Source organism: Crocodylus porosus, unplaced genomic scaffold (genome assembly GCF_001723895.1).
Source record: "Crocodylus porosus isolate Cpor-Errol unplaced genomic scaffold, CroPor_comp1, whole genome shotgun sequence".
NCBI lineage: Eukaryota > Metazoa > Chordata > Crocodylia > Crocodylidae > Crocodylus > Crocodylus porosus.
Window position 1 is genome coordinate 80,698,305 of NW_017728886.1, and position 15,772 is coordinate 80,714,076.

Below are 15,772 nucleotides of genomic sequence, written 5' to 3' on the forward strand. Positions count from 1 at the left end.
CCCACCAGGCCACCCACTCCCGGCAGGGTGCAGTTTTAGGTCATACCCAGGATCACAAGCCTCCTGACCATCCCCTACAGCTCCTCCCTTACCTACAGCAGCCCTCTGGCCAGGCAGTGTTGTTGCCTGATCTCCAGTAGCCAAACTGCCTTGTTTATATGGGCAGCCCTAGACCTAAAATGGCTGCCCTCATTAGACACCTGGAGGATGCCAGCTCCAGGGCCTTAAAGTGGCAGGCACAAACAGTGCCCTGCCACATCTACACAACACCCTATGCCCCACACACTGGAGTCTGGGGGTGGAGAGCAGTGGGTCAGGAGTGAGGGGCACCAACAGGGCTAGGGGGAGGGTAGAGGACTGTGGGTTGAGAGTGAGGGGCACTGACAGCACACAGGGGAAAGACTGTGGGTAGGGAGTGAGGGGCACAGGTATGGGCAGGGGCACAGCACTGGCATACCAAGGCTGTTCAGTGCCACAAAGCAGCAGGGGGGACAGCTGCAGCTGGGCCTGCATCCTGATAAGCAAAAGGTGCAGGTGGATTTTCTGTGATAAAAAAATAAAAAAATAAAAAAAATAAAATGCCAAAATATATAGCTATTAATTTTATTATAATGACTGAGGTCCTGTTAGGCTTCCAAATTGCTTTAAAATTACTTTAAAATTGTAAATCTATCAATAAAGCTGTGCGTTCAACTGATACCTATGCATAGAGTGGCATTTCATTTTAATTGTGGAAAAATATGGATTTGGGGTGTTTTAATCAGAGGATTTGGGATTTTTAAAGACAGAAAACCAGGACCCCGATGATCATTTTTATTTGTTTCAGATCAGAGGGCACAGGGTAGCAGGAAGGTGATTTATTCTTCATTGAAACTGAATAAATATTTGGGATTTTCTTTAGCTGTTTGCCAGAGCTGTCCCTAGTGATGCGCAAATCGCAGCGACTGCCCCAAGCCCCGTGCTTTGGGAGCCTGCAGAGCTGGGTGGAGCAGCTGTGGCAACTTTGGCAAGGCCACTGGCTTCACATCTGGTCGCTTGGCACCCCCACTCCGCCGCCGGCTTCCTCACATCCAGGGGTGCGGTGCTACACAAGCTGATTTGCCCTGGGCCCCGCACTGTGTTCGGGTCATCTCTGCTGTTCACCCTCCTTCTCCCTTCAAAACAACTCGCCCCCACAACAAATATACAACTAAAATGTAATGGTTGGGCCTAAATTTATCTCCACTAATTTTTTCAGATTGAAGGATTTTTCAAAGCTCACTATGAAATTTAGCTACAGAACACCCACTCATTCCAATGGGCTTTCATGGCTTTGAAAATTAGAATAGCAGCGTGTTATACAATTCATAAATGTATTTAGAAAGAGTGAAATGGGAATCGCATCAGTTCAAATTCTTGTGCAGAAACTAACTAGTCAACATGGTTGTGCAGATAAGCTTGCAAACTTAAAAGGAAGCTTAAAGGATCAGAAGGAAAAACCACAAGCATACACACATACACAGGTATGCTATTTTTTAAAATTGGAGCAATTTTTGAAATGTGTGTCAAGATTTTTGACATCTTGGCAATTCTGTAATCATAAACCTTGTGTGTCAATAATTGCTTGCTTAGTCTTCAGGCAACTGATTTCATTTTGACTAGTTAGAAAATTTCAGTGATAGGCTCTGAAAATACTACAAGCCAGTTGTACTATTCTGTTTAGCTGCGGCTTTAATTGAATCAGAAAACCATAAAGAGAATAAAGTAACGATAAATAAAAATAATAAAAATAATGCAGCAAGAGGAGTCCTTGCTTATAACTCTGATTTGTAAGTTCCAAGATGCAGCCAACTCTATCTGATTTCAATTGTAAAATCTACTGAATGTCCCAGATAGTGAGGGTGAAATAACAAGAGTAATTCATAGTAGCATATGAAACATACATAAACCAATGACTTCGTTTATGGCACATCTGCAGCAAAAGGAAGTAGCTGGTATTTCTATATCTAATTAAAATGTTATTATTCTTCAAGTCTTCCTTTTGTCCCCTGTATACGTATTACTGCAAATACTTACACCATAAGCAGAATTGCAGGTATAATCAGTCCTGGATTAGCAACGTAACTGAAGATCTTGGCTACAAAAGCTGGGAAATCAAGCTCAATGGTCTCTTGAATTACATCAGACATTCTTTTCTTTCCACTGGAAAGATAAAACCATCAATTAAATACTGTTTATGGCTCCTGAAAGGCAGCAGTTATGCCTTCTTTAACAACTTGAACTCATTAGGGTTTTTTGTTTTTTTTTTAAGAATGATCAAGAATCTCTCTTTATTGTTTGCCAACATGATGATTCCTGTTAAAAATTTTGACATTAAAATGTTTTTAAGTGATTTCATTTACAAATATCTTATATCCAGTTTTCATTGAATTCGAGGAATCTTGATTATGTGAATGACAGCTACAAAAACTAACCAGCTTCAAAGATCTGTAGGTCTATGTGTGTTCTCTTCTGAAGCTACTAAATAAGCTCTCAAGATTTACTTCTCTTTAATGAGCAAAATATTATTTCCGTTACTTGGATAACTTATTTCAACCCATAAACTTCTTATTCTAATATCATATTGGCCTTTTCCTTGTGGACATGCTTTTTCCTACACAAATCAGTTATTTTCAAAAATATGAACCAGTGTCAACAACAGCTGAGAAACAGTAAAAATTGAAAGAATCATTTTAACATAATAGTAAGGCTACTGAAGGAGTCATTTTTAAATACATTTTAAAATTAAATTTAGTTGTAACCAAATGGAATAAACCTCCACAGACCTAGACTTGAGTTGGATGCTCTATGAGTACTATATCAGTACAATGGACATGTCTCTCCTCACCTTCACTTCTCATCTACAGAATTGCTGAATGCTTAATAATTTTTATTAAATAGAAAACACTTTTGAATTCTGATTTGGAAAGTCAGATTCTATTTCCAATAGGGACTGACTCGACTAGACAGTACTGCCAGTTTGCCAGCTTTCCTTAATCAAGTAGCATTAAGTTTCTATCAAGATCCTTCAATATTGTCAAAGGAAGGATTTGCTTGGGAGGAAAGGGGGAGCATGTAAAAGAAGCAGATATGAATGACTTTGAGAGACTGCAAAATTAAAATATCTGTTCTTTAGTGCTTTAAGCAAAACTTAGATCTGTGAAATGTTAGAAGTTTATTTATGGCATTGAAAGTCTCTTATCACTCAGCTACACCAGGCACATATGCTTACATTAAGTGGAAGGTTGGAGCTCAACAATTTAATATTATTAGCTTGCAAGTTTTTATTACCTGAAACTACAATGTCTCTGAAAGGTGCTGGTTTGACAGCTCTGGGACTGAAGCCTGTCTGTTTAAAACAAGTGCAGTATGAAGAACAAAAAGTTCCTTGCATGGCTTCAAAGGAGAGGGTTCATCTCTGATGATGGAGAGTAAACAGACATGTCTCCTGTGACTTACAAAGAGTTACCAGTTAGCTTTTAAGAATGGACCCTCTGTGGTGGGAAGGAGAGTAAGACCACTGACTACACAGGTATGGGAGGATGCTAATCTGGGGCTTGGGGATCAGATCCCAATCACATCCTACTTGCCAGTAAAGGAGGAGTCTGGAATCATAATCCTGGACTCCCCTTGCACCACTAAACTGAAAGCCAGGAGCCTAATGCTTGGCTGAAAGCTGGCTGCCTCTGGGATGGCAACGGAGCTGAAACAGAACCCAGGCTCTGGAGCCTGCCAATGGTCAGCTGATGTTCACATAGATTGAGTTGATATGGGAGCTCAAACCCACCCTGCTAAGGTCCCCTCATTGGGGTGGGTTGGAGTTCTTGTGCAGTTCCAAGTCCAGCCAATGATCGGCAGATCCTCCTCTGGCTGGGACCAGACCCAGTTCTAGTGCAGTCCCTGATCTAGCTGATGACCAACTGACTGTCCTCCAGCTCTGGGGACTGCACTAGGGCACATTCAAGCCCCAGTGTGGTCCTGATCCAGCCAATGATCAGCCGATCGCTGGCTGGTGGGGACCACAACAGGCCTGATTGGAAACCTGATGCAATTCTAACGCTGCCACACCTTCAATTTAAGGTGCAATGAAGACCAACTACAAAATATTACATGCTTTTTGTGTGATATTTTTGTGGCTGTTTTCCATTTTTGTGGCACAATTAAGTGTCTGAACATGTGGGTGGGTTACTGTTTGAGATGCAATTAACAGACTACAGTGTGCTATCTACCAGGGGCCTTTTGTTAATTCTCCTTAACGTTCCAATGTTAATTCACAATTTGTGGCTCCCTGTGCTAGACTGACCTGACAAGATGAAAGGTTCTGCAACACCTCTCCAGGTCCCCTCAGGCATCCAGTCTTATTGTAGTTACTTAATAATGGGTACTTGTGGATATGGGGACAAGGCTGAGCCTATGGAGATGGGTACTGGGGAATACGTTCAAAGAATAAGAGCTCTAAATCCTGCAAGTGCGGTCCATACAGTTAAGCACATCTTGGTATTCCTCTTGTCTCTAAACTCTTCACACATTTTTACCACTAATTTTAATTATCAAATAAAGCCCAAGGCGGTGCAACTAAACAAACAATCTGTCCCAATTTGATTGCTCACTGGGTGTGTCTACACATTCATTAATGCACCATAGTTACTGCGCATTAAATTTAGTACTTGCATAACCAAGTACTAAAACAATGTGCAATAACTGGTGCTACTATACAGTAGTGCTGACACACAGGTCTTTACAGATGCTAACTGTGCAGTAGTATTAGGCTACTGCACAGTTAGTGTCTGTAAAAACCCGTGCACCAGCACTACTGCAGTGTTATTAGACTACTGTACAGTTAGCATCTAGTGTAGATGCACTCACTGAGTCAGACAAAAGTGTACACTAGGTAAGTGTTACACAATCCAATGAGAGTGGATTGCTCTGTTAATCCAGGTGTAGGAGTTTCATGAGATCATAGGAAAGTAGGGCTGGTAGGGACCACATAAGGTCATTTAATCCAGTCCCCTGCTTAAAGCAGGATCATATCTGACTAAACCATCCCAGCCAAATGTCTGTCCAACCTCCTCTTGAAATTGTCTGGGGATGGAGATTCCACAATTTTTCTTGGTAGCCTGTTTCAATGCTTGACCACCCGCCTAATTCCCAACCTAAATTCCCCTGTTTCCCCGGTAATGTTTTGCTATTGAAGGCAGCTAGTGCTTGAATAAAGTGAATTCACTGAAAGATAATATCACTGGAAGACAGCAGACAAAAACTAGGAGTAAGTTCCTCCTAGGAGTAAGTAACCTGCCCTGCCCCACCCCATTCACTATTGGTTCCAAATCACAGCTTGTAGCTTTTCTTTATACTCTAAAGAAGATTATAATATGACTAAAACTGAAAGTGTTGTCCAGTCACCACTGAATAATAACTTCTTAACGGTCAGCAACAAAGTTTTGTTTTGTTTTAAATAAATCTTTTTTTGTGGGTTTTGGTCATACCTGAATGGTCCACAGTCAAAGGAAGGAGGGAGGGACATTATGGTGTAGGCCACAGGGAGTAGGCTTAGGAACAGGATGAGTAGTAAGAGTCCCATATAAAAATTGTTGGATTTGGATGCTTTAAAAACACGCTCATGAGGAACATTGCTACTCATAACAGCCCAGCATTGAAAATACATGGAGGTTAATAAACGCAGCACATTTATACCAACAAGCCCTGGTGCATAAAAGGATCCCATCCTAGAAAGAAAAGGAGGAAGAGAAATTGCTGTTTATTAAAATCAGAAGGGTCATTTGCTTTAAGAGCTGCAAGCCATATGTTAGCATAGTTATAGAGTATGTTTGCAAATGGAATCTAACCAAACCACATCCTAGAAATGGTGTCAGCCAGTGTTACTCTTATCCCCTCACTCACTCAGAGGAGAAATTTCAAATCCTGGATGAATATCCATCCACCTATAGCTGGGCTAAAGCCCAGTGTAGATATGCAAGTACATCAAAATTGCACCTGTCTGAAAAGCAGGATATTACTTCTAAATCCAATGACCTTTTTTGTAATTGCTTTCAGTCCAGTTCATATATATTAAAAGTGGTTTACCCATGAGCCAGAAGTTTTAAGAAAACAGGCTTTTGAAAACCTGACTACACAGTGTTTTCAAACTAAAATATGTTCTTCAGGCTACAAAGGTGACACCTCTGCTAATAACAGTTTACCAGAAAAGCTGTCTAGGATATTAGTAAGTGACTGTGTTTGGAGTCAGGAACTAGGAAACACTGCCATGGTTAGTGCCCCTGACTCATGAGCCTTATAATTTTGGTATCCCTGACCTTACGCCAGTTCACTTAACGAGTATGTCCCAGAGCTGGGAAACCCTGGAAGCCCCAGACACTAAGGTCTGGGCCAGTCCAGGGTCCCTGCCTTGGATTCTGTAGAAGAAGATGTGGTTCTGGCTCACAGGGGATGGACATTTCCTAACAACCTTTTGTTTTGTGAGAATATTTCTGAGTAGTTTGAGATTTTTAATTGTTAAAAAACAATCTAGCCCTTACAGCTGAGAAAAAAAGCTTGAATATACAAACTGGGTGCATCTACATGAGATGTTACTGAGCAGTAACAATGAGCTACTGCACAGCAGACTTGCTACTGAGTAGCATCTGAAAAAAAACCATGTGGCAATGGTACTGTGCAGTAATGCCAGGTACTATGCAGTCATTTAGTACTTGTGCAAGTACTAAATGACTATGCAGTAACAACTTCACAGCTCGTTGCTCATGTAGATATGGCCACTGAGTACAAATGGAGTATAAGAAATGCAGAAACATCTGTTTGCATGAACAAAATGGAAGCCACTTCACACTAGAGCAGATTAGACCCCTCTGCTCACTTGAGGGGTGACCCTGTCATTGCTTCCAATGCAGCTAAGACAAGAGATGTTATTGTCACTTGTGCGTCCTTCAGATGGGCAACAAACATCCACTGAGTTGTGCCTCTTGTTCTTTTAATCTAAAGTGTGCCAAATATTTTTTACTTTGTATCTGAGGACTGGGTTGTAATCGTATTTACCTGTTTCATAACAAGGAATAGTACTTTTTAACAAAATACAAAAATCGATACTTCTAGTTTTCAAATTCTAGCCGCATTGCTAATCTTATGGTTACATAATACCATTAAAGACCTTCTGCTCAAAGGCTATACATGGAAAAAGGTATCTTACCAGATCATTCCTTGATTGAAGATCAAGCCCAACACATTGCCACTGATATCAAATTCAGCATAAGAGGGCTATACAAAAAGAGGTGAAAATAATTTTGCAATAAATATTCTGATGCTTGTTGTGGCAAGGTGTAAAAGGGCCTGCCTAGTCAGAGTGGATAAGATATTTCAAGGTGCTCTCATGTTCTACATCTATTGCCCAAATGATTTGATATGGAGCTAGGAAAACAAAGGGGGAAACTAATGCACTGTTGGCTATTTCCTCTTCTGATTTGCTGGGGGTGCTTCTCAAGTGTTTGGTTTTCAAATCTTCTGTGTTAATAAAACCAGCTACGATGAACGAGCCTGTATCTGCGGGACTGATTTTTTTTTCGTCTCTGGGGGCACGTTTACACCTCATGCTATATCGCCGCGGTGATGCGCTACGTCACCATAGCAATGTACTATAGTGACATAGCAATTACATGCAGCTACACATCACCAGCAGCTACTTTGCTGTATCAGTGTGCTCCCCTGTTTTAGCACGCCACTACAGCAAAGTAGCAACTAAAAATAACTGTGCGCTGTGTGTACGGTGCAGTACGGGTGGTTAATGCACCATGCTTTAGTACTTCCAAAAGAAAGTACTAAAGCACAGCACAGTAACAACATTGCCATAGGGTGATGTGTAGATGCGCCCTGGATGGGGTATCTAGCCACTGGCTTGGTTTCATCCTGGCGAAGCATTTCTTGTTTACATTTCTGACAAGTTTGAATGTGAAGATTTCCCAGCTACATCCATTCCCACTTAGTTTACAGATATGGATTGGGTAAAAGTGGAGAGAAAGATATGTTTCTGAAGGAGATTGTGGCATGACTTGTGTGATGCTGTTTTGTTCTGAATTATGCAAAAACCTAAAGGTCAAATGACTTTACTGCTATATTATGCAAGTCAAGAGTGCTGAAGTTTACAATGGGCAAATATTTTAAAATCTTACTGGAATATAGCATTGATCTTTAAAGGGCCGTGGCAAAAGCCTCTGTTCTTGGGACATTTTAAAAAAAGGAAAGGATAAGCAACTGAAGAATATGCACAGGAATAACCCTCATCTTGACTAACAAAGGGGTTGTAGTGTAAAATGAAACAGATGAACTAATTAGTCTTTTCTCAGTGTGTGTACGATTCTTTTTAGAAAAACCTACTGTGAAGCACTGTTTTCTGCTGTAATGTAAGTGGGTTGAGGCAGGAGAAGAGGGGAAGGTGGGCAAGAGAAATCTATCCGGCAAAATGCTACATGCAGCCCAAGTAGGGTGAGCAATATTGTTTTGTTTATGTACAGATGACATTCCCACATATTTTTTCTATGCAGGAACCGGAGGAACAGCAGTCCTACAACAGGCATTGATTCAGAAGGCTTGGTCTCAGACATAAGGGAGGACAACTTTAAATGCTTTTGATTTCCATTCATTTCACAGCAACAGTATTTTGTTAAGTCAAGATTTAAAACAGATGGCAAAACTGAAGCTGGTTTTATAAAATATTTTTGGGGAATATATAAAATTTGGAAAATGTATGTACGTGTGTATATACACACACACACACACATATATACATATACATACATACACACACACGCATGTGTATATACGTGTGTGTGTGTGTGTGTGCGCGCACAAACACACACATTCTCTCATATCTTCAAAAATATTTCACATATATTTCTCTCATATAATGTATGTATGAGAGAAAGTATTTTTGGAGTACCAGGATTGGCTTAGACTGGTGTTTTGTTTAGCCAAATGCACACAGCTTTGGACAAAATGGGCACAGCATACACTTGTGGTTCTGGTCCATCTCTAATATATTGCCGTTCACCCAGGTGGCTTTTTGTTTCAGTGAAATAGCTGCAACCTTCCTAGGCTGCTGTCTTGTGGTCAATTTTAGCTTTGGGCACTTTCAAATTAGTAGGCAAGGTTGCATCAAGGGCATGTTCACAATCTGTGACAGAAAAATATGAACATTAATGGTATCGACCCAAATACTGGATTTGTATGGATGATTACCAGCAGTTCCTGTAGCTTTTTAATAGAAACTGGGGAGGCTGTATTTTAAGAACAAGGCTTTTTGCAAGATTTTTTTTTCCCGATGTTACTTAGCTAGGTCAGAAACCGTGAGGGTTGCCTGTCCTATGAGGACTAGTATGGTAGGAACCAAATGAAAGTAGGATGTTCAGGGAGGTGTGAAAAGAAGGAAGAGGGGAGATTTAACTAAGTAGACATGCAGACTTTCAAAAGGACTTGCTTTGGATTTTGTACCATTTTGGAGTTATAAAAACTATAGGTTCTGCTTTTTAGCTGAGAGAAACATATTGTTCCAGTATCAAGCTTCTATACAGCACAGTGTGCACGGTTCAGGGCCATGAGGAGAAAGCAGTGTCTTCCCCTAATGGAGACTGCTGCCTGAAGCCACAACTTAGTCCTTGATAATCAGGGGCTTCATTCCACTCCAACAGAATTTCCACAGAACTGGATTAGGCCCCAAGGCCTTAGCCAGTTTCACCTGTTAAGCTTGTGATTAAATTTGGAATGTGATTTATGGTTGAAAAATGACCTTGCAACCTGACTGTGACTATCAGGGCCAGGGAGAAAAGGAGAAGGCATAAAATAAGCCCTACAAGCAGCACTTGTTAAATATCACTGAAACAGACAACGGATGTAAAAGGAGTGGGTTTTATTTAGCAAAACAGGCCTTGGGGACAAAAAAGACCTACAGGCATCTGCATTACTTTGTTAAAGGCGTCTCGTGAAGCAGCCACAAAGCATAAAAGAAATGCCAAAATAGCATTCTCAGAGGCTGTTTGACGAAAGCATCCAGGAAAGTCAAGTGCATCTAACAAAGAGAGAGAAAATCAGGAACAGGGTTGTGGCCTGGGAGAAAAATGATTCTCAGAAAAGGAAATTTCATAAGCACTAGCAACTGGAGGAGGAGCCATGAATAGTAGGGCTGTGCAAAGCTTTGGTTCCCAATTTGATTGGGTGGAGATTTGGCCTGATTCAGTAGCTGAATCTCTAAACCCGAATTGAATCAGAGAACCCTTTAAACTCTCTGCATCGATTTGTAGTGATTGGGAAAGATTTGGAGATTTGGACGTAGAGACAGCTTTAAATGTTTTTCTACATACCTCTAGGTAGCAGGGGCTTGTGAGTGCTGCAATGCTGGGGCATGTGGAGTGTCCCATAGAAGCACGGGGGGGTCCCCAGTGTGCTCAGCAGCAGACCCTGAAGCGGACCAGAAGCACTTGTGGTCCACTTCTGGGTCCTCTAGGGAGCATGCAGGGGGGGCCTCCACGCCCTCCCAGCTCGGTGACTGGTGCCTCCTGGGCCCAGGGGGCACCCGGGGTCTCCCTGAGGCCAATCACCCAGCCGGGGATGCACAGGGGGCCCCCCCAGCTCACTCCCCAGCACTTCCAGTTTCGCCACCGGCCCCCCTACACTCCATGTGCCCCAGCATCGCAGCAATCACGAGCCGTGCCTGCGACTTGAAGGTATGTAGAGAAAACTTTTAAAGCTGTGTCTATGTCCAAATCACCGATTCTCTGAATCAGCATTGAATCTTCATATTCAGATCTGGCCGAATCGAATCAGGGACAGCGATCTGAATCGATGAACCGAATCACTGTTCCTGATTCAGGCCAAATCCAAATCAAATAGGGCCTGCTTCGCACACCCCTAATGCATAGTCTGGTTTCTTCAGGTTGTGTAGATCTCCAAATTCTATCACAGGATAAAAGTTCAAAGCAAGGATAAAGCACTATAGCTCAGGCTCAGGCAAAATCCCACCCCCTCACTCCCTCCTTGCCCTTCTCTCCCCCTTAAAGGTGCAATAACAGAGGAAAGGGAATGGATGGGCAACAAACAAGAAAAATAGACCTAAGGTAAAAGTGTGGTAGGTTTGTTGTGGTGTGCTTTGAAGTCCTGACTCAACCTTGTCCTAAATGCCATGCTGAAAGCACCCCAAACTTCAGATAAAGTAGAAAGTAGAAAATACTTATTTTCTAGTCTATATAAGACATTGACTTACAAATCCTGCCTCCAGATCCCAGCACCAACAGTAGTTCATAAATCTAACAAAACAAGCACGGAGGAAATCTCCCACAAGGATGGTTACGTAAGTCACCAGAATGTCAGACACAGTGAGCCTCACAAACTCCTGTAGTTGAACACAAAGAAAGAACAATTAGCTACTATATTTTAAGTGGCACATATAAAGGGGATATTCTCCATTGATCTGTTGTGAATATGTGTTGTAATTTAAGGTTATTGGAGCAGGATATGACCCGGTGATAATCTAAGATTACAGTATAGCAAACTTGTTCACAGAATTCTCTGCATGATAATGCATTTTGCCCATGTAGCTCATCCATATGAATTGTCATTATATGAATTCCAGTTTCTTGAACAAGTTTTCCTAATACTTCTTTTCAATTTGTCGATTGATTCAGAGCCTCCCACATAGCACTATATCTACTTTTTTTATTACCTACTGGGTAAAAGGTGACACATTGTGAACAATGTTATTTAAAATAGCTCTTTAATATAGTAATGTACAATCTGGTAATAAGGTTTATGTAACAGACTGAAGTAACCAGAAAGAGCTTTAACTAGGTGGCTAGTGTTTATGAAAACCAAACAATTTGGAACACACACAAAGTCAACATTCAAGTGATTGCCATTTCTGAAAATTTCACGTTAAATAGTTTCAACAAAACATTGAGTTGGTAAGAGAGAGAAGAATATGGATCAAGTCTCCTGACATGCCATACTCTTTCAATAGGACCAGCCTCCTTTCCAAGAGTTTCATTCTGTGCAATGATGAATGCCTGTATCTCCTTTTAATGACAGTGGCAACTGAAATTATTGAGCTCTTGGGAGGGATTCAGAATCATGACTGTGTGCTGCATGGCAGTGCTTCTACCAGCATACATAAAAAAATAATCACACCAGAAACTTTAAAAAAATTTCTTATCCAAGATACTCAGATTGCTTACAATGCCAACAGTTGTTTCCCAACAAGGTCCTCTTGGCACATCTGCTGGGTCAATAGGAGGTGGACTAAATGTACTATTTTTGACTGCAGATGAGTTATAGTAATTAAGCAGGGTCCAATGTGTTATGTTCTTTATTACATCTTCTTCAGTTAGCTAAAACAGAAGAAATATATCCGGTTGAAAACATCCCAATGGGTCCAAATTAACCCAGAAGCTCAGAAAACACTTCCATGGTGGCCAAATGCACTCTCCAGCCTGAATTCAAACAGGTCCAAGCTACAGGCATTTCATTTTCTCTCTAATGTGGCTACCGGCATGGCATGAAGGTGCCATTCCTAACTTGACTGCTATCAGAGATGAAGCCTATGGATTCACAATTTCATTCTACTTCTTAAATCAGGAGGTGGAACAGTCTCCTCTGACCTAATGGATCGTAACATCTCAGGAAGCCATTAACTTTGCTCAACACAGCAACTCAGAGGTTCAACTGGGAAGAGATGCAGCAATTCCTCCATTGAAAGCTCTGGACTCGGACTTGGGTCCCAGCTCTACCACTAGCCTGTTGTATCACCTCAGATAAATAATTTCTTTCTATGCCTTAATTTCACAATCTGTAAAATGGAGATAATATAAACTGCCTGATTAAAAGAGCTGGGTATCTTTCATAGGGCTTAGGTAATAACCCATCAATCATTCCTGTATTGCAGGAAAGGGAGGGAGTTTGCACTTGATGAAAATCCTTTTCAACAGATTACAGATAACCTGAAGAATCTAGAAATCATGTTGGAATTAATAACAGTTTGCCTTTTCAATACCTACTATTGTAGTGCTCATATTAAGCCTAATTCATTTCCCCTACTGATACTCAATACCAGTGTAATCCACAGATTTTCTTATGGATGTGAAAGGGATTACAAGTGGATCAACATTTGTATTCACCTTTCTGAAGACATGAGAATCTGGCCTCTCGTGAACAGATAAAACTGAATAGTTGTGTGTGTTTTTTACAAGTGTTCAGAGGAAGTCTTCACTGATTTATCTTGTAAGAACCTTTATTCACTTTGCGTATTGTTTTTCAGGGTAGAACAAGCTATTTTGATTATCTCTTACTCTTCATTTTATAATCAAGTGCATTTCAGTGTATCCATAAAACACCTGTTCTTTATATGCATTTAACCTTCCAGCAAAGCTCGAACAGAGGTGTATAAACTAAATAGAAGGGAATGCATTAATAGCAACTATCAAATAAAAAATAATATTCAAATTGTTCTAATATTCAGTAATGACAGAGGACAAAAAGGTGTTGTTGTTTTTTTTTCAGGCTGGTAGCCTACATAGACTCAGCAGGGTTGCTCAGGTTAGTCATTTCTCAAGTTGCAAAACATGCTTTAAAAACTCTTGTTTTTAATAATGAAGGGCTGCATTATAAATGTGTGGCACCAATACAACCATTTGTTGTAAATAAGTGACTGCTAAGTAGTTTTATATACATTTAAATATAAACATTTCATTCATATAACATCACAAGTGAACCTTTGGATCATGGTAGTTATAAGAATTATGATCTTATGCATGTTGTATTCTAAAATCTATTAGGAATCCAGTTTTTCTGTTTTATCTTACCTTTTCATTGACATCATCCATTAATGCCAGTAAAAAGGTATAGAGGTTCCCCAGAAACAGAGCAAAGATCCGTCCCAGCTGCCATTTCAGTCCAATGCGAGGATGGTAATTCTCCAGGGCAGCAATGGTTTCAAACAGTGGAGGACAAAACATTCCTAGCAAAGACATCACAATTTCAACCTGTCAAATGAAGTTATAGTGGTTAGTAGAAAGAACAGTGATGTTGCTATTTGGAGTTCTTATCAGCATTTAGGCATGACAGCATTTCACAAATTAAGGCAGTAAGATCTATTTCTAATGAAGAACAAAACAGCAACACTTTTCAGCATCTGCAAACAATTCTCCATCACTGTATCTTAGGAAATTCAGTAACAGCAGTTTGTGCTGATGCAGTTGGACCATATAGCCATGTGCAGATGAATGTGGATGTTTGGTGCCCCAGGGACAAGCAGCAGCAGTTTGCCCTTGCACTGATGCTTCTTGTCCCCAGGGAACACCCATGCAACGCGTGCTTTGGCACACAGCAAATTACCCCAGGGGTGGTAGGGGAGGCTGGGCCCAGCACTGTGCTGGCCCCTGAAGCCTTACCTGAGGTCCTGGTGGCCTCCTGGGGCTGCAACAGTGGTGATCCTGCTGACAGAGTCTGGCTGGCAGCCACAGCACAGCTCCGGGTGACTTGGCTCAGCTTTTCAGTGGCGCAGTGCATCTCTAGGGGAGATGATTGCACCACCTCTGGGGGGAGCTTGTTCCATAGTCTGGACACCCTAGTTGTGAAGAAGATTTTCCTAATGTTCAGCCTGAAACTATCTTCCAGGAGTTTGTGGCCGTTGTTTCTAGTTTTCCCCCAGAGCACCCTGGTGAACAGTTGTTCACCGAGCCCCTAATGTACGCCTCTGATATAGCGGTAAACCGCAATCAAGTCCCCTCTCAGCCTTCTTTTCTTTAGGCTGAAGAGTGCAAGATCCCTCAGCCTTTCCTGGTATGGCTTGCCATGCAAGTCCCTGATCATCCATGTGGCCCTTCTCTGGACTGTCTCAAGCTTTAGCACATCCTTGTTGAAATGTGGCGCCCAGAACTGGATGCAATACTCCAGCGGCGGCTGCACAAATGTTGAGTAAAGCGGGAGAATCACTTCCTTGGTTTTACTGGAGATGCACCAATTGATGCATGCCAAGATATTGTTGGCCCTAATGGCTACTGCGTTGCATTGCTGGCTCATATTCATGCTGGGGTCTATTGTTACCCCCATTTCCCTTTTGTTTGTGGTACTGATCAGGTTAGCAATGCCCAGCCTGTAGGTGTGCTGGGGGTTCTTCCTTCCCAGATACAGCACTTTTTGCATTTCTGTATGTTGAACCTCATCTGGTTCCATTCTGCCCAACATGCCAGCCTGTCCAGGTCTGCTTGTATCTGCAGCCTATCTGCAGGTGTGTCCATGCAACCCCATTATCTTGGTATCGTATGCAAACTTGGCCAATGAGCTTTTCACCCCCTCATCCAGATTGTTGATGAAGATATTGAACAGCACTGAGCCAAGTACTGACCCCTGGGGTACGCCGCTGCCCACATCTTGCCAGGACGACACCGATCCTGTGATTGTATATGGCCAAACTCATCTCTATTCTTTCCAACTATGAGAAAAACAGTTTCAAGCAAATGACAATGAACAGCAAGTGGTTGGGGTCCGACAGCTTTCTGAACATGTTTGAGTTATCAGAAGTTCATTTTCTGATTAATCTTATTTGGCTACTGTACCTCCTACAGTCCAAAAGGCTGAATACCCTGGGATGAGCCTGGTTGTTTGTGTTATTACATTAGAGGAATGAGGCCAGAGGACTCTTCCTTCATGAAATCTTTGAAGAACTTAATACCCTGGGATAAGCCTGGTTGTTTGTGTTGTTACA

General features: G+C 41.5%; 1 protein-coding gene across 1 annotated transcript in view; it reads right to left on the bottom strand.

Annotated features, from left to right (window-relative positions):
- LOC109311735 (transmembrane channel-like protein 2) overlaps nt 1-15,772 on the bottom strand; it is a 59,281-nt gene that overhangs the window by 10,802 nt on the left and 32,707 nt on the right. Inside the window, exons 11-16 of the mRNA XM_019537541.1 lie at nt 13,869-14,048; nt 12,246-12,398; nt 11,279-11,407; nt 7,220-7,287; nt 5,505-5,744; nt 2,056-2,181 (exon numbers count right to left, since the gene is read on the bottom strand). Of these exons, the coding sequence (XP_019393086.1) occupies nt 2,056-2,181; nt 5,505-5,744; nt 7,220-7,287; nt 11,279-11,407; nt 12,246-12,398; nt 13,869-14,048 (896 nt within the window). The remainder of the gene's footprint in view (nt 1-2,055; nt 2,182-5,504; nt 5,745-7,219; nt 7,288-11,278; nt 11,408-12,245; nt 12,399-13,868; nt 14,049-15,772) is intronic.